This window comes from Ctenopharyngodon idella, chromosome 21 (genome assembly GCF_019924925.1).
Source record: "Ctenopharyngodon idella isolate HZGC_01 chromosome 21, HZGC01, whole genome shotgun sequence".
In the NCBI taxonomy this organism is placed as follows: Eukaryota; Metazoa; Chordata; class Actinopteri; order Cypriniformes; family Xenocyprididae; genus Ctenopharyngodon; species Ctenopharyngodon idella.
The window spans coordinates 5,771,222-5,798,174 of NC_067240.1; the positions used below are offsets into that span (position 1 = coordinate 5,771,222).

General features: G+C 35.1%; 2 protein-coding genes across 4 annotated transcripts; one reads left to right on the forward strand and one right to left on the reverse strand.

The window, feature by feature from the left end:
• Nucleotides 1-1,387: 1,387 nt before the first annotated feature.
• psmb7 (proteasome 20S subunit beta 7) lies at nt 1,388-7,611 on the forward strand. 2 transcript variants are annotated; one of them, XM_051877467.1, is made up of 9 exons: nt 1,388-1,548; nt 2,444-2,537; nt 2,647-2,744; nt 2,875-3,015; nt 3,773-3,888; nt 4,120-4,178; nt 5,834-5,985; nt 7,058-7,084; nt 7,396-7,611. In XM_051877467.1, the coding sequence occupies exons 1-9, from the start codon at nt 1,487-1,489 to the stop codon at nt 7,505-7,507; spliced, it is 861 nt and encodes a 286-aa protein (XP_051733427.1). In that variant the 5' UTR covers nt 1,388-1,486; the 3' UTR covers nt 7,508-7,611. The 2 variants fall into 2 exon arrangements, with proteins under 2 accessions (XP_051733427.1, XP_051733428.1); XM_051877468.1 differs by lacking the exon at nt 7,058-7,084 and having other exon boundaries at nt 1,389-1,548.
• Nucleotides 7,612-8,543: 932 nt separating this feature from the next.
• nek6 (NIMA-related kinase 6) lies at nt 8,544-25,073 on the reverse strand. Of its 2 annotated transcripts, none has more exons than XM_051877466.1 (10): nt 24,900-25,073; nt 18,033-18,110; nt 17,527-17,670; nt 15,426-15,488; nt 15,229-15,339; nt 12,867-12,975; nt 12,657-12,764; nt 12,401-12,495; nt 10,763-10,876; nt 8,544-9,212 (listed from the first exon to the last, which is right to left on the reverse strand). In XM_051877466.1, exons 2-10 carry the CDS (start codon nt 18,093-18,095, stop codon nt 9,102-9,104), a joined length of 918 nt encoding a protein of 305 aa, XP_051733426.1. In that variant the 5' UTR covers nt 18,096-18,110; nt 24,900-25,073; the 3' UTR covers nt 8,544-9,101. The 2 variants fall into 2 exon arrangements, with proteins under 2 accessions (XP_051733426.1, XP_051733425.1); XM_051877465.1 differs by lacking the exon at nt 24,900-25,073 and adding an exon at nt 23,738-23,900.
• Nucleotides 25,074-26,953: the final 1,880 nt, after the last annotated feature.

Genomic DNA, 26,953 nt, shown 5'->3' on the forward strand with positions numbered 1-26,953 from the left:
GTGGGGTGGGTGGGCTGATAAGTCCTTAAAAGGAAGATTTCATTTTTACCATTCCTTTAAACAATCTTAAACAAAATGTATTTAAATTGTACCAACATCTAACATTATAAAACATTCAGACAACATGAACAAATGGTCAACTTTGAGATTTGTTAGATTTGTAAAACACACACCTAACACATGGCAATCCCATTAGAAAAAATGTGAATCTCCAAAAGACAAAGTGGCCAAAATCAAACCAGCCATCTAATCATTTTATCCGAATCTGCATTTATCCTGTTGAGACTCGTCTGAGGGTCATGAAGGTCTTTCCCTTTATGTTCTCCAGTGAATTAAATACAGGACTGATGAAATTCTCATTTCTTTGAGTCACTTCAGAGGAAGAAAGACAAAAGGATAAAAAGTTACTCATATTTATCACCGGTGGAGGAAATGTCTTACAAATGTACTTTTGATGATGAGAATAATACTTTTAACTACATATATTAATCCCAACGTAAGGTTTAGAAGCAATGGTTAAAATTGACTAACACCATACTGCAGTTGATAACAGTGGTGGATTTGCCGCTCTGTTAGGTGCCTATTCTCCCTGAAAAATCTTCTTCCAGTGCTTAATCTAAAAAATGTAAACAAAAAAATTTGGCACAACACCTGCACAGTAATTTCATATCCACGACTAAACACTGAGCATTCCAAAACAAAGTCAAAGAGCGGCAACGGGTGGTCTGCATTGGTTTCTCCTGGGCTTTTGGAAGTTACTCTGAAGGCAGCCTATTATATTTAATGAAATTTACTGAAGATAATTCATATGATATGAAGTATGTCTTGAATGTCCCAAAAATATCAATAACTCATTTTCAACCTAAAAACCTTTTACATTTGCACGGCAGTGTATGTGTGTGTATAATAATTAATATAACAATATAATAAAATAATATTAATATAAGAGCATATAGCAGATTTAGTGAGACATCACAAAGAGAATCTGCTGTTTGACATTTAAAGAATAATTTTTTGGAAAAAATCTGGAAAAACTATCTCCAACTATTTCCTCAAATAAATGTCAAATACCAGGTTATGTTTGTAAGGATTTAGTAACGGTGAAAATGTTCAAAAGCATTTTTTTTTTTGTAGCCAAGACTGTACAGAAATGGACTTTCACGAATAAATAAGCCTACCCTGAAAAATATTCACTGCGACAACTATCCCCGAACTCCCCTATTTCTAACATATATACCATAAATATACGTTTAATAATGAGTTGGGAGTGTAAACACTTGTTTTAATGTCAACTGCTTCTAGAATCTGAATCTCGATGATATGGCGGGGCGTATGAGACAGAAACACGTGTTACATGGTATATGTTCCTGCTCTATAGGTTCCTACTGCGCTTATTCTATAGAAATGACGTAGAGCGCGGAACCTCTAGCGTGTAACACAGAGGGGAAACTAATCTCGCGCTTCCCGGAAGCGGGACCGCAGAATCATGGCGACCGTCTCAGTGTGTCAGTATCATCCCGGTGGTTTCAGTTTCGAAAATTGCAAGAGGTGAGATTTATCTCTCTATACTAAAGGGAATTTAGCCTGTGGAGTGGGGTATTTTTTATTCTATGATTTCGGTGAAATAACAAAGAGTTTAAATAGGATTTAAAGGCATTTTAACGATCGGTGGAGTCACGGCCTGTGTGAATGACTCAGGAGAATTTATTCAAACCCATTTGAATAATGGGTTTATTTAATGAAATGTACATTAAACTAAAGTACACGTTATTTATAGCATTTAGAAATGTGTGTTTTTTTTTAATGTTACAGTGTTTTCGTTCATTGTTGATATTTTATTGTTATTGTTGGGTTTCGACCCCGCGCTTATAGTACATATAGTACGTTCAGGCAAAATTAACGTTTAAACTCTAAATTAGCGTGAATTTTATTTATTTTCAAAACTAAAATCACTTTTGTAATTCATTTAATCATATTACGATTTGTATTTAATTACCCATGAACAGAAACGTTAAGCAACATAGTTTGACTGAGACTTTCTAACAACAAAGACGAGAAGTCTTTACTTGGTGTGTTTTTTCTATAGTAATTTTTGCGTTTTGTTATATAAAACTCGATTATAAAAAAGATTATTTCTTCTAGTTTTCTTTATAAATACTTATGTATTAACCTCAAAGGAGTGGTGATATAAGAGTGTATAAAGTGTCCACTAGTCGTCAGTAGAACTGACATGTTTGAGGATGAATCAGTTATTGTCATGCTGTCTGTATAAATCAAAAACATAATACAACTTAATGCTGACTGATCAAACCAGTGGTTTTCTACAATTATGTTGCTAATGTAGCATCTTAACTGAGTTTATAAAGGAGCAGAGTTTTAATATAAAGAGCTGAAAAAAATAAAATCATGTTTGAGAAAATAACGTAAAGTGTTTGTGTTATAGAAATGCCCTTCTGGAGGCAGACATCACTAAGCTGGGTTTCAGCTCTCCTGCTGCTCGTAAAACCGGCACCACCATTTGTGGAGTCGTTTACAAGGTAAGATAAAGAGCGTATATGAGTTTAATTGAAAAAATAAACCTTAAATCTGTCAAAAACGATGACCTAGAAGGAAGATTGCCTCACAAAAATCATCTCTCTTTCTCAGGATGGTGTTGTTTTAGGTGCGGACACTCGTGCGACTGAAGGAATGGTCGTCGCTGATAAGAATTGCTCTAAAATTCACTACATTTCTCCCAACATCTAGTGAGTACAAACAACTCAACTTTGTGATTTACAATCCCTGACATCAAATGACATTGTTCTGAAGCTCGCTCTCTCTCTCTCTCTCTCTCTCTCTCTCTCTCTCTCTCTCTCTCTCTCTCTCGTTGTGTAGTTGTTGTGGAGCCGGTACCGCTGCAGACACTGAGATGACCACACAGATCATCTCCTCTAATCTGGAGCTCCATTCTCTGTCCACCGGCCGTCTCCCGCGAGTCGCCACCGCAAACCGCATGCTCAAACAGATGCTCTTCAGGTAATGAGTCATCTCAGTGCTATATGATGTGAATGTACAGTACCACCAAAATATTGGAATAATTAAGTTTTTTTTTTTAATGTTTTTGAAAGAAGTCTCTTATGTTCACCAAAGCTGCATTTATTTGATGAAAAACAAATCATATGCTGATTTGCTGCTCAAGAAACATTTCTTATTATTATTAATGTTGAAAACAGTTGTTCTGCACAATATTTTTGTGGAAACCCTGATACATTACCACTCAAAAGTTGTTGGTTTTTTTTAAATTAATACTTTTATTCATTAAAGATACACTAACATGTTCAATAATTACAGTAAAGACTTTTATAATGTTACAAAAAAGTTTTCTATTCTAAATAAATAAATCATGAAGCAAATAATCATGAAAAAGATATCAAGGTTTCACAGAAATATAACTGTTTTCAGCATTGATAATAATCAGAAATGTTTCTTGAGCAGCAAATCAGCATATTAGAATTATTTCTGAAGGATCATGTGACACTGAAGACTGGATTAATGATGCTGAGAATTCAGCTTTGCCTCACAGGAATAAATTACATTTTAAAACATATTCAACTAGAAAACAGTTATTTTAAATTGTCATATTTCTCAATATTTTGATTAAATAAATGCAACCTAGGTGAGCATAAGAGACTTCAAAAAGTTTAAAAAACAAAAAAATCGTAAATATTCGAAATGTTTGACCGGTAGTGTATATGACAATGTGACTGAGTCTACCATGTTTTTACATATGTAGGTATCAGGGTTATATTGGTGCTGCGTTAGTTCTCGGAGGGGTTGACTGCACCGGCCCACACTTATACAGCATCTATCCACACGGGTCAACAGACAAACTGCCCTACGTCACTATGGGTGAGTTACACTAGCATACTTATATGAATCATCTTCCTCTTCCACCAAAAGGGGGAGATATTGCATCTCTGAAAAACCTTTGACTGGCGCCAAAATATGAAAGATATCTTGACTGACTTGCTTTGCAAGTTGTAACTTCTATGATAACATGACATGCACCATTCAATGAATATCTGTTACTGCAGAAGATGCTGCTCTTTCTTACTGGTCAGCATGTTTTTGTCTCATCAGGTTCTGGATCTCTGGCAGCAATGGCAGTCTTTGAGGATCGCTACAGGCCCAACATGGAGGTAACCCTCTCTCGTGTGCATTTGAATGTCTTTTTCGCTCTTTTGTATTGAGGTGTACACTAATGTTCAAAAGCTTGGGGTCAGTAATTTTTTTTATTTATTTATTTTTTTTTATTTAATAAAATAAATATTTTTATCTAGCAAGGGCACATTAAATTGACCAAAAGTGACCGTAAAGACATTTATAATGTTGCAAAATAGATGCTGTTCTTTTGAACTTTCTATTCATCCAAGAATCCTGAAGAAAAAAAAAAAAATGTATCAAGGTTTCCACAAAAATTTTAAGCAGTAAATATTAAAGGATTAGTCCACTTTCAAATAAAATTTTTCTGATAATTTACTCACCCCCATGTCATCCAAGATATTCATGTCTTTCTTTATTCAGTCGAAAAGAAATTAAGGTTTTTGATGAAAACATTCCAGGATTATTCTCCTTATAGTGGACTTTAATGGACCCCAAACGGTTGAAGGTCAAAATTACAGTTTCAGTGCAGCTTCAAAGGGCTTTAAACGATACCAGACGAGGAATAAGGGTCTTATCTAGCGAAACGATCGATCATTTTCTAAAAAAATACAAATGTATATGCTTTATAAACACAAATGATCGCCTTGCAAGAGCTTCCGCTTTCCGTATTCTTCAAAAAGTTTACACTATATGTCCTACACCTTCTCTATTCAACTTACGGAACGAACGCGGCGCCAGTTCCGTTTTTTCCGTAAGTAGAATAGGGAAGGCGTAGGACATACAGCGTAAGCTTTTTGATGAATACGGAAAGCGGAATGATGGAAGCACTTGCAAGGCGGTCATTTGTGTTTATAAAGCATATACAGTTGTATTTGTTTTAAGAAAATGACAGATCGTTTCACTAGATAAGACCCTTATTCCTCGTCTGGTATCGTTTAAAGCCCTTTGAAGCTGCACTGAAACTAATTTTAACCTTCAACCGTTTGGAGACCATTGAAGTCCACTATAAGGAGAATAATCCTGGAATGTTTTCATCAAAAACCTTAATTTCTTTTCGACTGAAGAAAGAAGGACATGGACATCTTGGATGACATGGGGGTGAGTAAATTATCAGGAAATTTTCATTCAGAAGTGAACTAATCATTTAAGACTGGAGTAATGATGCTGAAAATTCAGCTTTGCACCACAGGAATAAATTACTTTTTAAAATATATTCGAATAGAAAACACTTATTTTAAATTGTAATAGTATTTCACAATATTACTGTTTTTACTGTATTTTTGATCAAATATATGCAGCATTGGTAAGCATGCCAGGTTTCTTTAAAAAAAAATCCAACCCCAAACATTTTGGACATATTATATATTGTATAATATATACATATTGTATATTCAGAGTTCCTAAAGTCATTGACAAACTGGCAATATCAGAGAATTTCCAAAACAAATTGTGATATTTTTTTTTTTTTTTTAAGCCTGGAAAAGTCATGGGAATTTATCTTAATGAATCTTAGAAAGGAATAGTAATTTTGGGTTTGGAATATGAAGTATCATTTGTAAATAGTCTTTTGTGAATGCAGTGTAATCCAGTACCCATGTAAGACTGGGAAGCATATGTAAATCGGTGAAAACGTGGGAACCCTATATTCTGTTGTAACAAAGATAATGATGATGGTGGTTGTGTCGATCAGGAGGAAGAGGCCAAACGTCTTGTGCGGGATGCGATAGCAGCCGGTATCTTTAATGACCTGGGCTCAGGAAGCAACATTGACCTGTGTGTGATCACCAAGGGGAAGGTGGACTACCTGAGACCTCATGATGTGGCCAACAAGAAGGGTGTCAGGTGAGGGTCCAACGTCACCCATCTAAACCTATTCCAGTTACACTTGTTGCACAGCGGCATGGAGGCAGTGATGAAATCTGTGTAATTAATTCATGTGGCCATCTGTTTGTGCTTTTTAAAAAAAGAACCTGAAACCGACATAAATGCCCAGCCAGCATAAACACCTCTATAAATGAGTAAAAAAAATTGGTATGTCATTGTAATTATAAATAGCTTATTGCGATTATTGTACAAAAACATTAAGTCTAGGTCCAGTCACAAATGGTCAGTAGGATTAAAGGGTTAGTTCACCCAAATGTTGTTCCAAACCCGTAAGACTTTAGTTCATCTTCAGAACACAAATGAAGATATTTTTAATGAAATTGGAGAGCTTTCTTTCCCTCAATTGAAAGTTTATTCACCCAAAACTGACTCTTCAAGATGTTCATAAAGAGATTGTAAAATAAATCCATATGAATGGAGCAGTTTAATCCAAGTCTTCTGAAAAGACATGGTCACTTTAAATGATGAACAAATTTAATTTAGGCTTTTTTTTCCACAAATAAATACTGATCAGCGAACATAAACAGAAGCTCAACTGTACTTGCATGATGCATGAGATCAAACCTCATTGGTTCCTGTGGAAGCTCTAATGTATTGCGTAACACAGGGGAATGAACCTCATGCTTGAGCTTCTGTTACCAAATTTGAATGCTGCAAACATTGTTTGCTGACCAATGTTTATTTGTGAATAAAAGCCTAAATTAAATTTATTCATCATATAAAGCGATCATGTCTCTTCAGAAGACTTGGATTAAACCACTTGATTCATATGGATTTATTTTACGATCTCTTTATGAACATGTTGTTTGAATAGACGTTCAATGGAGGGACAGAAATCTCTTAGATTTCAAAAAAATTATCTTCATTTGTGCTCTGAAGATGAACTAAAGTCTTATGGTTTTGGAACAACGTTTTTGGGTGAACTATCCCTTTAACAGTCTGTTGATGAAGGCGGCCACATGTCTGCATGATACTAAATGATACTATTTTACTAAATGAAAGGCTCATGCTTTCACTGTTCCCTTTTAAGGGAGGATAGGATTGATGGACACCCTGTGTGAGTAACCGTGTGTTAAAACGAGTACCCACATATAGACGCAATTGTAACCTGCATGTGTTTGACTAACCAAGTGTGAGTTTGAAGTAGTTTAGTTTTTCACACTGACAAGCTGTTTGCTGATTTTTCTCTTACAATCTTCTGCTAACATCATTATACATATTTTTTAAGAGCACCAAAGTGTATTTCTCCGTTTGGATAATTTTTTCTGTGTGAAAAACATGGTGTTTCAGTCCTTATTAGAGATGCAGGAGCACCATCTTCTTTAATTGTTTTAATTCTTTGTTTTTGTGTGTGTGTTCTCGTCACAGAACCGGAAGCTACAGGTACAAGCATGGAACTACCGGGGTTCTGACGAAGGTCGTGATTCCTTTGAACCTAGAGGTGGTAGATGAAAGTGTGCACACCATGGACACCTCCTGAGAAGACACTACCCACCACACTTTAATCCGTTTGTTTGCCCCCAAGTATTATGTGGTGGTTTAGTAATTTTTCATTATTTCCAATAAAAGAAGTTTTGAGTTGAAGTTTGTGGGGGGTTTTTTTTTAATGCGCATCTTGCCGTACTCTTGCTCTTGTAAATTTCTTAAAGCATGCCAGTTTATTGAGGTATAATTTATTTCAGATAACTCCTTATTTTGCATGTTTACATAGTACGGCAGTCTAATAAATAATGAGTCAAAAAATGTTAAGGTACAATTTTTATAATGCGATTGAAGTAAGTCTCTTCTCACCAAGGATGCATTTATTTGATTAAAAAAACAGTAATATTGTGAAATATTATTACATTATAAAATAGCTGTTTTCTATTTTAATATATTTTAAGAAATAATCTATTCCTGCAGTGCAATGCTGAATTTTCAGCATCATTACTCCAGTGTTCAGTGTCACATGATCCTTCAGAAATCATTCTATATTTAATATTTTTGTGAAACCACGTTACATTTTTTTTTCATGATTATTTGATAAACAAAAAGTTCAGAATTTATTAGAATTTTTTTGAAACATTATAAATGTCTACTGTCACTTTTGATTCATTTAATACAACTTTGCTGAATAAAAGTATTGGTTAAAAAAAGAAAAAAGATACTGACCCCAAACCCTTGAATGGTAGTGTACATACTGCATGCTCCAGAAATTGTAAATATAGTCTTTGCATTGTAAAGATCTGCTCAAATAACAGTAGCTTAAGGGAGTCAGGTGTTGTTGAAATGCAAATAAGTGCTTGTGTTGCCTGAGTAAAAGTTTGATTTTTGATTCATTTAAACAAGGTATCATTTTATTTAGCTCGAGGTCAACATGCATTACGTTTTGTTTGATAAATAATAGTTGTTAACAATACATTGTTTGCTTATCACCAGGGGGCCTTAGATAATACCTTAGATAATAGGAGTTGTCAGTTCCCAATGTAGTGTTTAATAAAGTGTTTAAATCACTTCAGATGTTCTTCACAACAAAGTCAATGTTTAGTTACATTTTATTGTTAATTACACATTTTAACATGAGGAAATGTTTCAGAATTCCTTAAAAATCTCTTTGGAACAATGAATATAATGAATACTTTCACATGGTAGATATTTGACCAGAGAACAAGATCTCGCTAAGGAGTGTTTCCTTGGAAAACACTAAACAATTGTGTGCGTGTATGTATGCGTGTATCAGAAAAACAAAGAGCGATAAGTAACTCAACTGTGAGGCTCTTTATATGTTCTTATGAATATAGGCTTACAGAAAACGTATGTATAAACAGAACCACCTTGCTTTGACAATCAACATGAGGCACTGGGTCACCTGACCTAACCAACTTTCTCTAAACCAATCAGCATACAGCACTGTGATGCATCAATTGTAGGCATTCCTTCCAATACAAATCTAGAGAAATGCTCAGCTTGAAACTGTACAGACACTGTTGGCATTCTCTCTTTACTCATTTCTATAGCTTGATCAGTTTGATTGAGAGAGCAGAGATCACAGGTTTGCGCAATGGTTCTCCTGGCTTCAGGTGTGTGTGTTTGTATCAGGTGCTGGCCGTCCACCGTTCCATCTGTGTGGCGAACTGCAGGACGAAGCTGATGTCGGGCCGCTGGTCGGGATCTGGGTTGATACACATGCTGACCAGATCTCTGAGCTGAAACATATACAAGGTGTGTAGTTTACAAAAGATGAACTCGAAGGACTCATAAAAGAGTAGGCAAAAAGTACCCGGATGACCTACTACTTCTGGCGAGATTCTTAAGTGTACATACTATAGACACTTTACTATCCAATGAGACCACGGGAGAGGACTTGTGAATGGCAGTGACACGACGCAACTGACACTGGTGAGTCAGTTAACATGGCGACATGGAGAATGTAGTATGTCCGGATTACAATCATACTACACACATTCACACTATATAGAACAGAGGTTTTCAAACCTGTCCTGGAGGACCCCCAGCACTGCACATTTTGTGTCTCCTTCATCTAACACACCTGATTCAAGTCATTAGCTCAGTAGTAGAGTCAGCCAGACCTGAAGTGGGTGTGTCAAGACAGGGAGACATACAAAATGTGCAGTTTTGAAAAACCCTGATCTAGAACATACATTTTTAGCTCTCACAAAGTGCTTATTCAAAATAAGTACCTACTCAAGGGAGTATGTGATTTCGGACGCAGCCAGTGACTTTGTATCTTCATGCTATGATTGTTGAGATGTGCTGTTACAAAATCTAGTCAGCTGACTACCTAGACAGCATCTTCAGGCATCATAGCATTTCTATGTTCAAAAGTTTGGGGTCAGTAAAATTCGAAAAAAGGCACATTAAATTGATCAAAAATGACATTTACATTGTTACAAAAGATAAAGGCTGTTCTTTTGAACTTTCTATTCATCAAAGAATGAAAAAAATGTATCAGGATTTTCACAAAAATATTAAGCAGCAAATCAGCATTTTAGAATGATTTCTGAAGGATCATGTTAAGGATCACTGAAGACTGGATTAATGATACTGAAAATTCAGCTTTGATCACAGGAATAAATTACATTTTAACATATATTAAAGTAGAAAACAGTTATTTTAACTGGTAATAATATTTCACAATATTACTATTTTTACTGTATTTTTGATCATACAAATGTAGCCTTGGTGAGCAGAAGAAACATCTTTCAAAAACATTATAAAATATTACCAACCCCAAACTTTCTTTTTTTTTTTTTTTTTTTTTTTCATTTCAGCTATAAAGCACTTTGGCTAAATTTCACATGCTAAACAAATGGCATTAAAATATTTAATTAACTGCCTTAACCCTACAACTATTTAATTCAGTGCTATGATGTGACAATATAAAATAGCTCTAATTGAAATTTCACCCAATATTTGGGCATTATGTGATTTTGTGCTCATTGGAGTATTGAGCTGTCAGAACAGAGGCATGTAAGGGCTAGATTTTGGAAAAACACAAGGTCTAGATACGTGTTTTTTGTTGTTGTTGTTGTTTGTTTTGTTTTTTTTTGAAGTCGAACTTCTTTTAACTTAGGCGCTGCGTTTTTAGAATGCCATGTCATGCGCAAGATACTGCAAAAGATGAGAGAAGCGAGTGCAACGGTTAAAGATGTCCATCTGTTTACATTGAAAAACAATGGAAAAGTAGTGCAGTGGAATGGAAAAACATGTTCCTAAATGTGTGTGTATGTTGTACCTTCTGTGAGTAGTGCTCTGATGGCAGAGGTGGGTAATCGCACTGTTCGATCTTTTGGCACAATGAGAGCAGGTTCATCTTGTCGCTGTAGAAGGGGCTGTGCAGAGCTGCCATCTGACAGAGACAGAAATATCTTTCATGACATCCTTTAAAGGAAATGATCAGTCTTTTTCTGGTGTCCTAGCTAGTATGGTCAGAAAGTTGCCAGGCTTACTACTTGACAGTCACACTATCACACTAGCTTCATGTTATCCCTTGTGGCTTAACATTCAAAAAAGATTGTATTTCAACATTTAATCTGGTGCAATGTCTTGCCCTATAGACTTTGATTGCAAGTGCATTAGTGTAAAAAAGTTTGTTTTGTTTGTTTATTCAAATTAAGAGACAAATCTAAATTATCATTTTTTATTGGTAATCAACAGTATGCAACAACTTCAATTTTACTTGAACAACTTGGATTTTATTGGTAAAACTATACACAAACTTAAAGGGTTAGTTCACCCAAAAATGAAAATAATGTCATTTATTACTCCCCTTCATGTCGTTCCACACCCGTAAGACCTTCGGAGCGTTATGAATCTTTTGTGTCGAATCAGCGGTTCGGAGCACCAAAGTCACATGATTTCAGCAGTTTGGCGGTTTGACACGCGATCCGAATCATGATTCGACACAAAAGATTCATAACACTCCGAAGCTTCATGAAGCAGTGATTTGAAATCGGCCATCACTATATAAGTCGTTATTTAGTTTTTTGGCGCACCAAAAATATTCTCGTCGCTTTATAATATTAATATTGAACCACTGTACTCACATGAACTGATTTAAATATGTTTTTAGTACATTAATGGATCTTGAGAGAGGAAATGTCATTGCTGGCTATGCAGGCCTCACTGAGCCATCGGATTTCAACAAAAATATCTTAATTTGTGTTCCGAAGATGAACGAAGGTCTTGCGGGTGTAGAACGGCATGAGGGTGAGTAATAAATGACATTATTTTCATTTTTGGGTGAACTAACCCTTTAACATAATGCAAACAATCCACCATAAATGAAAAAAAAACACATTATCCATATATAGAAATACTTTGCATTAGATTTATTAAGAAATTTCTGTTTTACAATATCAGTTCAAAGATCCCTATCTTGTTCTCCCATGGTTTTAAGTGCACAACATCACAAAACTTTGGTATTTTTTGGAAATAAATTAATACTTTTATTCAGCAAGAATGCATTAAATTGATCAGAAATGTATAATGTTACAAAGCATTTCTATTTCAAATAAATGCTGTTCTTTTCAAATTTTTATTCTGAAGAAATCCTGAAAAAATGTATCATGGTTTTCAAACTAATATTAAACTGTTTTCAACTAAGAAATGTTTTTTGAGCAGCAAATCAGCATATTAGAATGATTTCTGAAGGATCATGTGACACTGAAAGACTAGATTAATGCTGAAAATTCAGCTTGGGATCATAGGAATAAATTACATTTTAAAATATATTTATATAGAAAACAGTTCTTTTAAATTGTAATAATATTTCACAATATTACTGACTTACTGTATTTTTGATCAATTAAATGCAGCCTGGGAGAGTGTAAGAGACATTATATGTGTATAGAATACATATGTGTTTGTATACCTCATACAGCAAGCAGCCCAGGGACCAGATGTCTGATCTGAAGTTATATCCGTTTTCATGAATCCTCTCGGGAGACATGTAATATGGAGTTCCAACTGGGAAGGACACAGATATACAATAAGCAAGTTTACACATTAAGCACATTTGTGTATGTAGAGAGTATATATTATTGTCAGGACATTGGTTCTATTATTTTAGTCAATGTGTATGCATGAATTGTGTTTATTTGAGTGTTTGTGTGGATGGTCAGTGGTACCAAGAGAGTGTGCAGCAGTGGTTTTGGAGCTAAAGTATCGGCCTAGTCCAAGATCACCGAGTTTGACCTCTCCAGTAGCTGTGATGAAGACGTTGGCTGGTTTTATATCTGACACACACACAAACATTGGTAGGAGTACAAAAGAATTAGGGTCACATCAATGAATGAAATCATGCATGTCTCTTTTAGAAAGACAGTTTGTGAATTTACCTCGATGCATGACCCTGCGGGAGTGCATGTGTTCCAGCGCGCTGCAGAGCTGCACAAAATACTTCCATATTGTTCGTTCAGGAATCAACCTCCGCTTCTTCTTAAAATACTACACACATGCCAGGGTTATTATCATTAACCAAAACTAAGACCATAAAAAACATTTTCATTAACTGAAATAAAATTAAACTTTTAAAAAATAAAAGTAAAAGTACTAAAATAAGTAAAACATAATAAAAACGATATCCACCTTATTCCTACGCCCCATGACGCTTTGTGCAAATTATGGGTGTAACTTCCTGTAAACAGTCAGTGAAAGGTTCGCTCTATGAACACAACAAGGTACTTTCAACAGGCCATGAAAAAGCGCGATTCTTTCCACAGCAATAACGGACTGGTTAAATATAACTATAGTGATATATATCTGTATTAGGTAACATACATTGCCTTAATAAAAAATGTTCATGAACTTCAGCATTGTGTGATACTATTTCAAAGTGATTTCCATCATTTTTACAGATAATAAATTGTATTTACCTGTGAAAACAAACCTGGAAAGAGACGTGAGGCTTTGAGGAGAAAAACGAGAGATTCTTCGTGCATTCCAGTGAATTATTAATGGGATATATCGTAAATTATATCGGGAGAACAGACCACAAATGTGCACTATGTGTTGTCATTTTTCATACTATTACAGCGGTATGCAAAGGGACAAAAGAAAATAATCACGAGGATAGAAAGCAGCGGCTGAAGAAAGCTCTTGCCATAGATATTCTTGTTATAACATGTTACGTTAAAATACCAAGTGTTACGTTATTCTCATGTCTGAAAATAAATCATTAAAGAAAAACTGACAGCTCATTCAGTCAAACTGACGGATAAGCTTTATTTGTAGGGCAACCTTATGATTTGAAACTATTCGTTTCAGTCTTTTTAAATGGAAGTTCCCCAAACCGGAAGTGCAACCCATAATTCGAAACGGAGTAGGCTAGTCAGGAATAAGGTGGATAGACATTTAAAAAAAAAAACTAATTAACTAATACAAAATGTCAAAAACACAATTAAATTACTAAAACTTTAACTACAATTGAAATGAAAACAGAAAATATAAAAATGAAATCTAATTTAAAATATTAACAAAAACTATAATAGTATATCAATGGTATTAAAGGGGACCTATTATAGCCTTTTCTTGATTTTGTTTTTGGGGTCTACTAGAACATGTTTTCATGCTTTGAATGTTCAAAAAACATGATTTTTTTTTACATATTTTACACTATTGCAGCACCTCTCTTCCCAGTCTGTCAGTAACGCTCTGTTTAGTTCCTGCCCCTCCTTCTGAAAATCTCAATGTGCTCTGATTGGTTGGCTGGATCAGTGTGTTATGAATGGTTGACGTTGCAAGAGTTTCGGAAATCTCACACCAATTATCAATCTTCAACACACTACTAAGGTCCTTTCACACTTTCATGATGTAATGCGGGTAGAAGTTTCATTTCGCTTTATTTCGGGCTAAGCAAAAGTGTGCATTGAGGGCGCATATGGGCCGCTCACGAGCACCCATCTGAAACCTAAAATGACAAATGGAACAACCTGCTGTCTTGTGCAAATGCACATAAAGTGTGCCATTTGAGACAGGGCCTAACGCAACTCAACCAGACCTTGCCACCTTTTTTGTGTATAACTTGGGCAGGAATTATTTAAATGAGGAATATTGTGACATGTACATTCCTAGAAGAAACTCAAAACTACAATGAAGGCGTTTCAGGGAGTTCAGAAACAGTGCACACTGATAAAGAGAATAACTTCCTATGGAGCGACTTTGTGCTTTGTAACTTTGCAGACCTTTTTCATGCTCAAACAGCAACATTAAAGAAAGTTGAACATGTAAAAAAGCATAATAGGACCCCTTTAAAATAACACTAATACTTGCACATTCAATTTTTAAAACAAGAAATGAGATTCCAAAAAATATTTGGCCATATAAAGGTGCAATGTGTACATTTTAGAAGGATCTATTGACAGGAATGCAATATAACATACATAACTATGTTTTTAGTGGTGTATAAAGACCTTACATAATGAACCGTTATGTTTTTATTACCTTAGAATGAGCCATTTCTATCTCACACATCGTGGGTCCCCTTATATGTTAAGTTGCTATGTTTCTACAGTAGCCCTAAATGGACAAACTGCTCTACAAAGCACGTTTGCTTGACTGGCTACTCTCTGCTGTCTCACACAACGACATCTCTGTCCTGTGTTGGCCACCGTAGCTTCTCTATATTGCAATTCGCAACCTCACCGCTAGATGCCGCTAAAATTTACACACTGCACCTTTAATGTGTAAAGTGAGACTGACCGTAATCATCTGGGACAGGTCACCAGCGCCTGCTAACTCCAGAACAATATTAAGCTCGTTGTCTTCAATAAACGAGGCCAGATACTTTATAACATTTGGATGGTTCAGTTGCTGCAATTACAGAATGAAAATGAAATATCACAAACTGTCACATATAGAGACACATGCATGAGTTAAAAAAAAAACATGCTACTAACCTTTAACAAGTCGATCTCTTTAATGCAGTCCTGCCGGGCTTTAGCATCCATCATTTCAAAGATCTGAGGAAACATCTTAATATTACAACATACACCTAAACACGCAGATAAATGTGCAGCGGTTTAAAATCGCTTGCAGCGCACTTCTGAGAAATCTTGTTTTCATCTAGTAGTGGATTCTGTTTTCAAAATTGTTGAATGAACCGTGATTTAAGATGTTGACAGATTTAACCGTCTGTCAATCTGTCAACATCTTACACGGTTCTTTTAACAATTTTGAAAACAAATTCCACTACTAGATGAAAACAAGATTTCTTAGTTCACATGAAATTGCTCAGGATTTTAAAGATCTAGGCTATGATTGCAATGGAATGCTAGCATACTGCTTACTGTGCACAGTATATACTGGTTACTGACTACTATTTCTTAAAAATACTAAATAAAAATAGTATACAAAATGTAAAGATAAAAGTAGAATGCCACACTGTCACATGACCTCACTTACATTGCATGTTTAATTTAATATGTGACATAAATATACATTTTTATATATTTACTTATATTAATGTGCATTTTTAATCCAATTTTGTGTTAAACAAAAACACTTTTAGTGATTGAATGGTGTATTAAGAAAGAGATACAAATTGTGCATGGTTCATTGGTCACATGAGCACTACATTGAATGTTTAATTTAATTTATTGTTTTATAATTATTCATAATATTTTATATTATATTGCATTTTAATCCGATTTTGTGTAAAAAAAAGTCTTAACTTTTGATGATTCATTTGAGTCAAGTAACAGATCTTAAAAATCATGCTGGTTCATTAGTCACATGACCTCACTGCATATTTAATTTAATTGATAAAAAATGATATTCCTTATATTAATTATATTCTAATTATAATTAATTGCTGTTTGGATTTTAATAGGCAAAAGCTAAAGAGTCTATGACTGGATCATTATTGCAGTGATTATTATGTTTCTCGCATGTTTTATGTTTGGCAACAGTTCTTTGAACCCTTATTGACTGAGTGTGTAGCTTTTCATTTCTTAGGAAGACACATCATGGCCATATTCCAGGATTGATGCACCTCTTGATGGAAATAAATGTTGTGATGTTATTTCCATCAAAAGGTGCATCAATTTTTGTTCAAAGATCGTTTATTGACAATGCAAGAGGTGAGCACTCTGTAAAGTCTACTCCAGCACATCCCAAAGACTTTCAATGAATTTAAGGTCTGAACTCAGAGGTGCCAATTCATGTGTGAAAATGATTCTTCATCCTCCCTCCCAACCATTCTTTCACAATTTTGAGCAGCGGCGTGCACGGGGGGCGGGCCGGGGGGGCTTGAGCTCCTGCCTCTTTGATCGCGAAAGTGAAAGTGCCCTTTGCGGTCGCATCGCGGTGCCCCCGCATTCCCATTTCTCCTTCTCCGGAACGCGATTTCTACCAAGGGGGACCCACAACACAACCACTGAATCAACCCCCCCGCCCTGGAACGCGATTCCACCCAAGACATCCCCCCCCGTAACAAGATTCCACCCCTGCCCTCCCGGAGGTCTGTGCACGCCACTGATTTTGAATCTGATGAATCTTGGCTTTGTCATCCTGGAATATGGCCATGATTTGTCTTCCTACATGGTTCTTTAAGAAATGAAAAGATAATGATCTAATCATAGATTCTTTAGCATTTGCCCATTTAAATCCAAACAGTGACTTTTTTTTTTTTGGCTAGGCAGTGTATTATTATATTATATTATATTATATTATACATTTGAATCCAATTTTTGTTAACTTTCGATGATTCATTGGTGAGTCAAGGAAAAGATTTTGTGTAAACATCTGATTAAATGTGGAGTAATGAATGGTAAAATTCGTTCTTGGTTCATTTGTCACACTGGCAATGTAAGGTTTAAGTCAAGCGTACTGCATGATGGGATTCTCTATTCCACACAGTTTTTACTGGTTATCTTCTGTATCCATAGTATCTGGGAATACTATGCATACAGAAGATTTAGGCATTGTGCTTAGTATATATACTGCAAACTGCAAATAATGTATTTATGTCAATGTATTTCAATTTATGTAAATGTTCACCTGTACTTTCTTTAGTGCCACTTGCCGGTTGTCCAGTAGACATGTGGCTCTATAAACCTCACTGAACTGACCGCGACCAATCTTTTTCTCAATGAGGAAGTTGGACAGATCCGAATAGTATTCATATCCATATCCATAATCTTCCTGTAGCACAAACAGAAGAGCATGGTGCAAGCAATGCTAAGGTCATGGATTTGATTCCCAGGGATATCAAGAACTGATAAAATATGTACCAATGCAAGTCACTTTGTATAAAAGCATCTGCCATATGCATAAATGTACATGTAAAATGTAATAGCATGTTCCCCGTATAGATAGAGGAACAGAAAGAGACAGTGTTAAGTGAGAGTCAGAGTAGCGTGATAATGACAGTATTATTGGATTGATGATTCATAAAAGCTTCTGTCCGCCGTTGATGAGTGTAATAACAGCGCATGCCACGTGAGCCCAGGCCTGTGCCAGCAGCTGCACATGTGGGCGGTGTGTGTCTGTGTGTGTGGTCAGACCTGGTCGTTCTGTACTGGCACTGTGTAATTTTTATTCAGATCTTGAAGGCTGTTCTGCTCCATAATGACATTCCAGACCTACAGGCAAAAACAAAGGGCATGGAGTCAATCAAAAGACAGGCATTCGCAACGTCTGCTTTATCAAACAGGTTGTTTCATTTCCAGATGGCTGCTTTGTTTAATTGCAGTTTTTCAGTAACGATGAAAAACAATCCTGAACCGTTCAAACAAAGGCTGAGATCAAGCAAGCAGCTGTCAGTGCTTCAAAACAGCAGTGAATTAACTGCTAATTTGAGGTGCTTGCTAACATTACATCTGCTCATATTTAGGAAAAGGGATTTGAAGAAACCCTGAACATTAAGTATGGAATTTTGTGGTATAAATCGCCCTGCATTTTTTTGTGCTATATGGAGATGATTGATACCTAGACTCAAATGTTTAGACATTTACAATTACAATGAGCGCCCAGCAGAGAAAAAGCAGCTGAAAAACATCACACAAACTTACACTGAAAGAGATAGCTGAGCCATATTAGCTTTTTGATGACATTCAACAGATATTTTTTTTATTTAGTAAGTCTCTATAAGTCTCTCATTCTCACTAAAGCTCAAAAATATAGTAAAAACAGTAATATTGTGAAATATTATTACAATTTAAAATTTCCATTTTAATATTTTTTAAAATGTAATTTATTACTGTGATGCAGCTGAATTTTCAGCATCATTACTCCAGTCTTCAATATCACATGATCCTTCAGATAAAAAAAAAAAAAAAAACGTAATACTGTTATTACTGTTATTAAAAATAAGTAGATTCAAAATGCTTACTGCAAATAAAATGCAGTGCAAAATTTTTATTTTTTACAAAATCAACACAAGGAAGTGTTTTTTGTTCTTTTGGACTTTATTTTCGAGCGTTCAGGTCACTCGCACATGCACTGTTGTACGCACACCATCCGCGTGGTCACAAAAATTGGGCTGGACGAGGTGTGCGGACATCCGCGAACCCTCCTAATGACGAAAATTACGCCACACGGGCAGTGCGCAGTCATGGAACGTGGATGGACGAAGTATACTTTGGGCTTTAGTGTCACTAACCCTGAATCAAACAATTACTCAATATAATTTTATATTATATTACACATTTTTTCAGTTTATGATTTCTTATTTTTCTTATAAGTACCAATAAGAAGGAAATTTTTTTTTTGATAACATGCACAAATGCATTTACACAAATTCTTCTAGTCTCTTATCACCGTTTCAGCAGATTTTTTCACAAACACCCACTAAAAATACTGAGGGAATTTCTTTAAATATTTTAGATACTACATGTGTAGGACACATTAGGATCAAAAGATAAAACCACTGACATATTGTAGTGTTTAACTTCTGGAGATGTGCAGAGATACACGTTCCGCTTTTTTTTTATCCTGATAGTGTTTCTAATATCTGATGCAATTGCATCTGGTGCGTTTTTTTTTGTTTTTTTTTAAATCAGCTTGACAGTAACGACCATGCCTAACAGACTGGGTCGGTATTGTCTGCCTGATAACTGACATGTCAAAAAAAAAAAAAAAAAGGACAGTTTTGGTGTCAAGTACTGATCCAGGTATCAGATTGGTGTAACCTGAGAAAAGTGAGAAAAGAATACTTTGCAAGTATGCTGCAGAACCATATGAACAGTCATTATCTGCAGGAGGGTGTGTAGTCTTCAGGGCACATGATCTCTTCCACACTGTATGACATGACATGTACAAACAAGTCCTGTTTTATTTTAAACAAACTCCAGACAAACCTACTAACCCACATTCACAAATGCACACAAACACAAATTGCGGTCCTTGTAACATTTTTTGTGCCTACGAGGCATAATATAGAGTAATTAGCAGAATGAGCATGTTAGCGAATGCGCACTCACGTGTTTAGCATGCATGTGAGCATCTACTTCAAGGGTGAAACTGCAATATCCAGAGTGTATATGAAAGTAGATCACCACAAAGAACACACACACACACACACACACACACACATATATATATATATATATACACCCCCCCCCCCAACTGCTCGTTAATGCAAATATCTAATCAGCCAAACACATGGCAGCAACTCAATGCATTTAGGCATGTAGACATGGTCAAGACAATCTGTTGAAGTTCAAACTGAGCATCACAATGGCAAAGAAATGTGATTTAAGCGACTTTAACATGGTTGTTGGTGCCAGACAGGCTGTTCTGAGTATTTCAGAATCTGCTGATCTACTGGGATTTACAGAGAATCATCCGAAAAAGACAAAATATCCAGTGAGTGGCAGTTCTGTGGGCAAAAATGTCTTGTTGATGCCAGAGGTCAGAGGAGAATGGCCAGACTGGTTTCAAACTGGTTTCTTGAAAATGACAATGAGTTCACTATACTCAAATGGCCTCCACAGTCACCAGATATCAATCCAATAGAGCACCTTTGGGATGTGGAGGAGTGGGAGATTCACATCATGGATGTGCAGCCGACAAATCTGCAGCAACTGTGTGATGCTATCATGTCAATATGAACCAAAATGTTTCCAGCATCTTGTTGAATCAATGCCATGAAGAATTAAAGCAGCTCTGAAGGCAAAAGGGGCTCCAACCCAGTACTAGCAAGGTGTACCCAATAAAGTGGCCAGTGAATGTATATTATAATTCCAATGGACTTTGATTTTTCATCATCCATTACAGGAAAACCAGTGCAAATTAGTTAGAAAAGACACAATACACTAATACAGAACAGAATGAAGGACTGTGTACTCTGAGTATAGTGTTGCTACTATTAAAATATCTCACACTACACAGCACATATCTTTCTTGTTCAAAGAAATAAAAAATGAACAAGTTATTTCCTGCTCCCATAAAAAAGAAAAAGAAAAAAAAACAATGAAAGAGAGATTCTGTGGAAAGGAAGGAGACGGCGGCCCTGTACCAATTTCCTTCCATTCATGTGAAGAAAAATGCAGAGGAAGAATTCTATCCTACCGTTTGCAACAGTGCCACTCTTCTCTCTCTCACACACACACCAGAACATTTTAACAAAGACATGCATCTGGATGTGCAACACACACCACACACCACATGTGTTAAAGTGTGCTTTCGGTTTATATTTTCAGATGGGTGAGAGGACGAGGTAATTCACAATTTTCTTAGAAACCCGAGAATACTTAGAAACCCGACAAGCGTTTTCTTCCTACTTCTATTTACACAGAAATTATATCACAATGGCTATGTTTAAAATTTCATATTAAAAACACTACTCTTTCATAAGTTTATAGTATGTACACTGTGTCTAGTTTGTGACTTTTCTGCATGAGAAAGTGTTTAGTATACACTGTATGATCAATACACTATATATATATATATATATATATATAAAAAAGTAAAATTGCTAGAGTAATAACCTGTTAACTGGGTAGTTACCAGGTTATTACTCTGTTAACTGGGTAATATCCATGAAATCAAAATGGACAATTCTTATTTTTTTTAATGGAATATTGCAATATTTATTCTAAATGACTTATTCGTGTACATCATTATCATAATCTTTAATCAAAATAACTTCCCCTCCCTCTTGCAGTGACATCTCTTCTCTTTTCTCTTCTCTGATGAAGTGAAGTGTACTGGCGCAAGGGCGGGGCAACCTGTCACTCACATGAGATCCACCAATAGCAAACCACAACCATCCAATCATCCAATCAATTCCCGATGGGCAAAATCAAGCCCCACCCTATACTTGTTAGAGAAGCCTTTTGTTTAGTGTCATATGTGTTTTGTCGACCAACACAAACTTATGTTAATTCATAACTAATTTATGTTTTGATAAATTGGTGGCTAATTCATATCAATTTGTATAAATTCATACGAAATTACTACTTCAACTAAAATAGTCCGGCCTACGTTTTTCAAAAAATCATGTTTTCATACAATTTACATTGTACGAACTCATACGAAATCACCAACTCGTAAAATAGTTATATTTTCAAAAAATCATACGTTTTGGTACAATTCACATCGTACAAATCAGAACCTTATGAAATAGTTACATTTTTCCAAAAAAAACAAAAAAAAATCACACAATTAAAATGTATGGATTCATACGATATCGCCAAATCGTAAAATATATATATATATATATTTTTTTTTTAATTATGTTTTCATACAATTCACATCATACAATTTTTTTTACAGTGAATTTCAGCAACCACAACTAATGTTTTTCTTTTACAGTAAAATTAACAGGATATATTTTTAGGATATAGATAGATAGATTGATTAGTGGTGGTCTTGAGGAAGTGACCTCCGCAAGTTTGAGCAGTTTATCTTCCTCTAACTCTACTGAGTCATGTGCTTGTGTTTCCGCTCGATCAAATGCTACAGATCTAACAACTCTGTCTCAAGCAAAAACCCCCGACACATCCACAATCTCACTTCCAAAAAAACCCTGAGCATGCACAGAAACCCACACAAACGTCTGATAAAGAGAGACCTGCATGATAATATAATACGGTTTGGTGAAAGTAGCCCACATTACTACTGCATAGTTATACGTCACAAAAACCAAAACATTTGACTTGTTTGGCACTGATCTTCTGTGCCTTGTTGAAAACAACAAAATGTACAGTTAGTTTATTAAGTGATCAATCACATACATATATTCAATGCAACCTTAAATAATGCATTTGTATAGTCTAAACGTCTTGACATTAAGATGAAACACTTGGTAGTTGACCTGATGTGAGATTTTTTATCATTATGAACAATTAAAAAAGTATAAAAAAAGAATTTTATTGTAAAAGCAGTTACTAAATGCCTCATTTTTATTTATCTATTTAAAAATATTTTATGTTAAATATTTAATCACTGTTCATTGCTAGCATGCAGTGTTTTATGTTTAACATGTTGCCTGCAATTGTCATCTTGTATGAGTCATCTTAATAAAAAGGAAGAAAAACGCTACTTTGTGTCCAAAAACACGTGAATGGATACAAACAAACAGTGTGTGTGGGCGGAGTCAAACTGCAGCTTTTCCTTATAAAAAAACAAGCGCTATGCAATACCATCATACAAATAACTGAACATTAAAAGCGACTTTTTACCATCATAAATGAACCATGATCGCATGCAAGTGTTGATTCAGAGCTGTAAGTTATATTTGCAAATATAATCGAAGTTTCAGTGTGAAGGTGGGTGTTCCCGTTAAACTAGAGGAGCATTTCAATGTTTCCTTTATACTTGCTCATTTCCCTTACACAACATTTACAGTGCGATACGATTGTTTTAGGTTTATTTATTCTCATTAAAGCTTCTGTAAAGATATGAATGAGCGGAACTAGGCCCTAATACGAAGAAAAACAGATGCATGAACTTTCAAAACAGATCTATTTTCCGCGCAAGAGCAGTAGACGTGAACTAAAGCATATGCAATATTCGCACTGCCTGTTTTGCGTCGTTTCATGTAAGTTTAATCCAAAGGAACGGAATAGAATTGTGTTTGTTTAGATTCTCTCTCTTTTTTTACCACATTACAGCGACATTATGCACCACAAGAATAATTTGGTGCGATCTTTCTCTTCTACATGAACACGTTGTGCAACTAACACCTTATCGCGAGGCGCGCGAGCGTCACGAGCATCGTGTTTTTAATAAATTGGGTTAAAAGTCACGCAGTAGTTCCACTTACCTCTCCACAGCTGTGCCTGATACATTTACAGGGCTGAAAAATGTTGCGAAGCCCCTTTGGTCAGTTTCCAGACTCACTAATGTCACGGGCCACGCAAGTTTGAGTCACACCCCGCGCATCACATGGCTGTGATCTATGACTGCAGTAAAACACTCGTGTCCTTCACTTTCTGCGTATGAGACCCCAAGGGGGGGAAAATGTCATTCGGATTTTTAACAATAATAAGTAGTCCAATAATTATTTCATAGTTTTATTTAAAATTATAACAAAATAATAATAATTTAAGTAGTTCAATAATAGCTAATTTTTTTTTTTTTTTTTACATTATTTTAATTTAAATTTGACAATTCTATCACAATAATAATCATAATCTTATGTAAAAATGTTCATGTAAAACACCCAATTACATTATATCCCCTTTGAAAATAGAAAATATTTGTATTTATTTATATAAAATATAAATAAAATAATAATTCGATTTTTTGATCATAAAAACTATATATATATATATATATATATATATAACTATATATATATATATATAACTATATTAACTATATATAAACACTTTTTTGTAAGTATAAAAAGTATAAAAACTTTTATAGTAATGGCAGTTATTGAATGCCTCATTTTTATCTATTTAAAAATATTTTATGTATATTTTTGTATATAAATATTTAATTTATAAAATGTGACAACATCACCACCACCTAAACACATTAATAAATGTTGATTTTTATATTTCTATTTTTTCTTCTATTTGATTTACACATAAAGATGTTGTCTTTAAGATAATAACAATAGATTTTAATAAACAAAAATGAATCAAAATGAAGTGAAAAATACAAAAAATTCACTGAAGGTAGAGAAAAATGTATTGTAGGATGATACCACATGCTGGGTATTGAATTTCCAGGATTTATATTTCTGGTATAGACTCCACATATTATGTGACTTTTAAACATTTTTTGGAGCTCTAAAGAGCCAAATATGTCCCAAACGCCAAACATGACCTTTAGGATGGGTAATTCAGACAAGTTCATATTCTATAATAGTGTCATGACGACATTGTTTCAGTATAACACCATGTGCAAAAACGGTACGACAGCAAAAACCCCAGACTTTCATGTGGCCTGCTATGGTTAATGGAAAGCTGACCCACCTCTTTCTAGAGTTTGCTGTATCTTCACTCCAACCTCTCTGTCTCTCGCACGCACGAATGCAAACACTCACTTTTAACCTGAATATTTGTCATTCTTGTGGGGAAATTATGAGCAAATACCTTTCAGACACGTGTCTGCCTTAACACACGTACACTCACAGCCACCATGTCAAAGGTTTGCTGTTGCAGACACAGTCGTGTTTGGCACGCGTTGTGCTGGAGGAAGTGGTGAAGATCTTTTTTTTAAAAAAAGTGACATAAAACTGTAGAGAGTGTGTGGAGGACTTCTGCTTTTTTATTGTGTGCGTGTGTGTGTGTGTGTGTGTGTGCGCGCGCCTACAGAGGAACTATGAATGGATGTGTTTTTTATGACTCTTTCTTGAGCAATCATCAGGCATTTCAGTAATTTGAAATTCAGTAGCGCCCCCTCGAGGTCTCAGACAGAAAACAAAAAATTGGTCGAAGAACCTATCAATGACGTGTCAGCATGGTTTTCGGGCAAAAGATAGCATTATCATTGTATTATTTGGAGCACATGAATAGTCATAAATATATAGATTAAAAAAAAAAAGAAATGAATACTTTTATCCAGCGTTAAATAGATGAAACATTACAGTAAATACATTTATAATGTTCTTTTGAACATTCTATTAATCAAAGAAAAAAAAGTGTATTACAGTTTCCACAAAAATATTAAGCAGAACAACTGTTTTCAACACGGATAATAATAAGAAATGTTTTTGAGCAACAAATCAGCATATATGATTTCTAAAGGATCATGTGACACTGAAGACTGGAGTAATGATGCTGAAAATTCAGCTTCACCAAGACAGGAATAAATTACATTTTAAAATATATTAAAGTAGAAAACATCTATTTCAGTTTGTAATAATATTTCACAATTTTACTGTTTTTATTGTGTTTTAAAATCTTACCGAGCCCAAAGTTACACATTAGTGTGTATTAGAAAAATTGCATTAACCACTTTAGTATAATACACATTTAGTGTAATAGGGCTAAAATTTGCTAAAAAGTTAAACCACACCAAGATAAAAAAAAAAAAAAAAATACAAATAAAAAAAATAAAAGATTAACACATGTAAGTGTGTGTGTGCTTGTTTATATGACTTATGAAGACAAATTTGTAAAGCTAATGACATGGCAAACGTGGTTTATGAGGACATTTACTGAGTCCTCGTAATTAAAATGACTTAAAAACATACTAAATAATGTTTTATTAAAAATATAATGTTTTCTCTGGTTAGGTTTAGTGTAGGGTGGTGTGTGTGTGTGTGTGTGTGTGTGTGTGTGTGTGTGTGTGTGTGTGTTTGGTTTGTGTGTTTGGTTTGTGTTTACGCATGTGTGCCTTTATGGATGGCAGATTACAGGACACGCTACTCTCATTCCCACAGATCAGACTTAAGCCTAACATGACCCACACACACAGACTCACACACACTTGGTTGCGGTAAACCACAACAAGCATGAAATGTGAAATATACAAAAAAATACCCAAATCAAGCCACCCCTCCTACATTATTTGCACGTTCTTCTTCTTCTTTCCATATTCCGGTTAAAAACAATAGGCTACTTATGCGATGACTATGCATAATTTTACAGACATCTTAACGAAGAGAAATTCCGGAAAATATTTTCTGCGATGCAATACTTCATTAGCAGCTAATAAAACAGTGCGGTCATGGAAGAAAGACAGCAGCGAATCTCTTTCTCTTTTTGATGTTGTGACCGTGTTAACTCCAGTCAATCTCACCAGAACTGGCAGACTTCAGTCTCAGCTCGTAACTGCACAATGCAAACCACAATCACCTCAGTAGGGATCGGAATAATTACACTGGACAAACTTTACACACACAAACTCTCACACACACTCATACAAACAAGCAAACACACGAGTACACACACGCCACTTGCATATAACCAGGGTAAAATAATCAAACACCACACACTCCAGTGATGAATAAACAAACATCTTTTTTTTTTCCCAGAATGTGGATACTTTATTTAAACCTAGTTAATCTTGTTCAGAGAGTTCA

Excerpts from the sequence above, each read along its gene's own strand:
- nek6 (XM_051877466.1), bottom strand. The coding sequence starts at position 18,095 with ATGGAGCAGAACAGCCTTCAAGATCTGAATAAAAATTACACAGTGCCA. Across the intron at positions 15,340-15,425 it reads AAGAGATCGACTTGTTAAAG|CAACTGAACCATCCAAATGT; the intron begins GTTAGTAGCATG and ends CTGTAATTGCAG. Across the intron at positions 12,765-12,866 it reads CCGCAGGGTCATGCATCGAG|ATATAAAACCAGCCAACGTC; the intron begins GTAAATTCACAA and ends TGTGTGTGTCAG.
- psmb7 (XM_051877467.1), top strand. The coding sequence starts at position 1,487 with ATGGCGACCGTCTCAGTGTGTCAGTATCATCCCGGTGGTTTCAGTTTC. Across the intron at positions 2,538-2,646 it reads TTTGTGGAGTCGTTTACAAG|GATGGTGTTGTTTTAGGTGC; the intron begins GTAAGATAAAGA and ends TCTCTTTCTCAG. Across the intron at positions 4,179-5,833 it reads GCTACAGGCCCAACATGGAG|GAGGAAGAGGCCAAACGTCT; the intron begins GTAACCCTCTCT and ends TGTGTCGATCAG.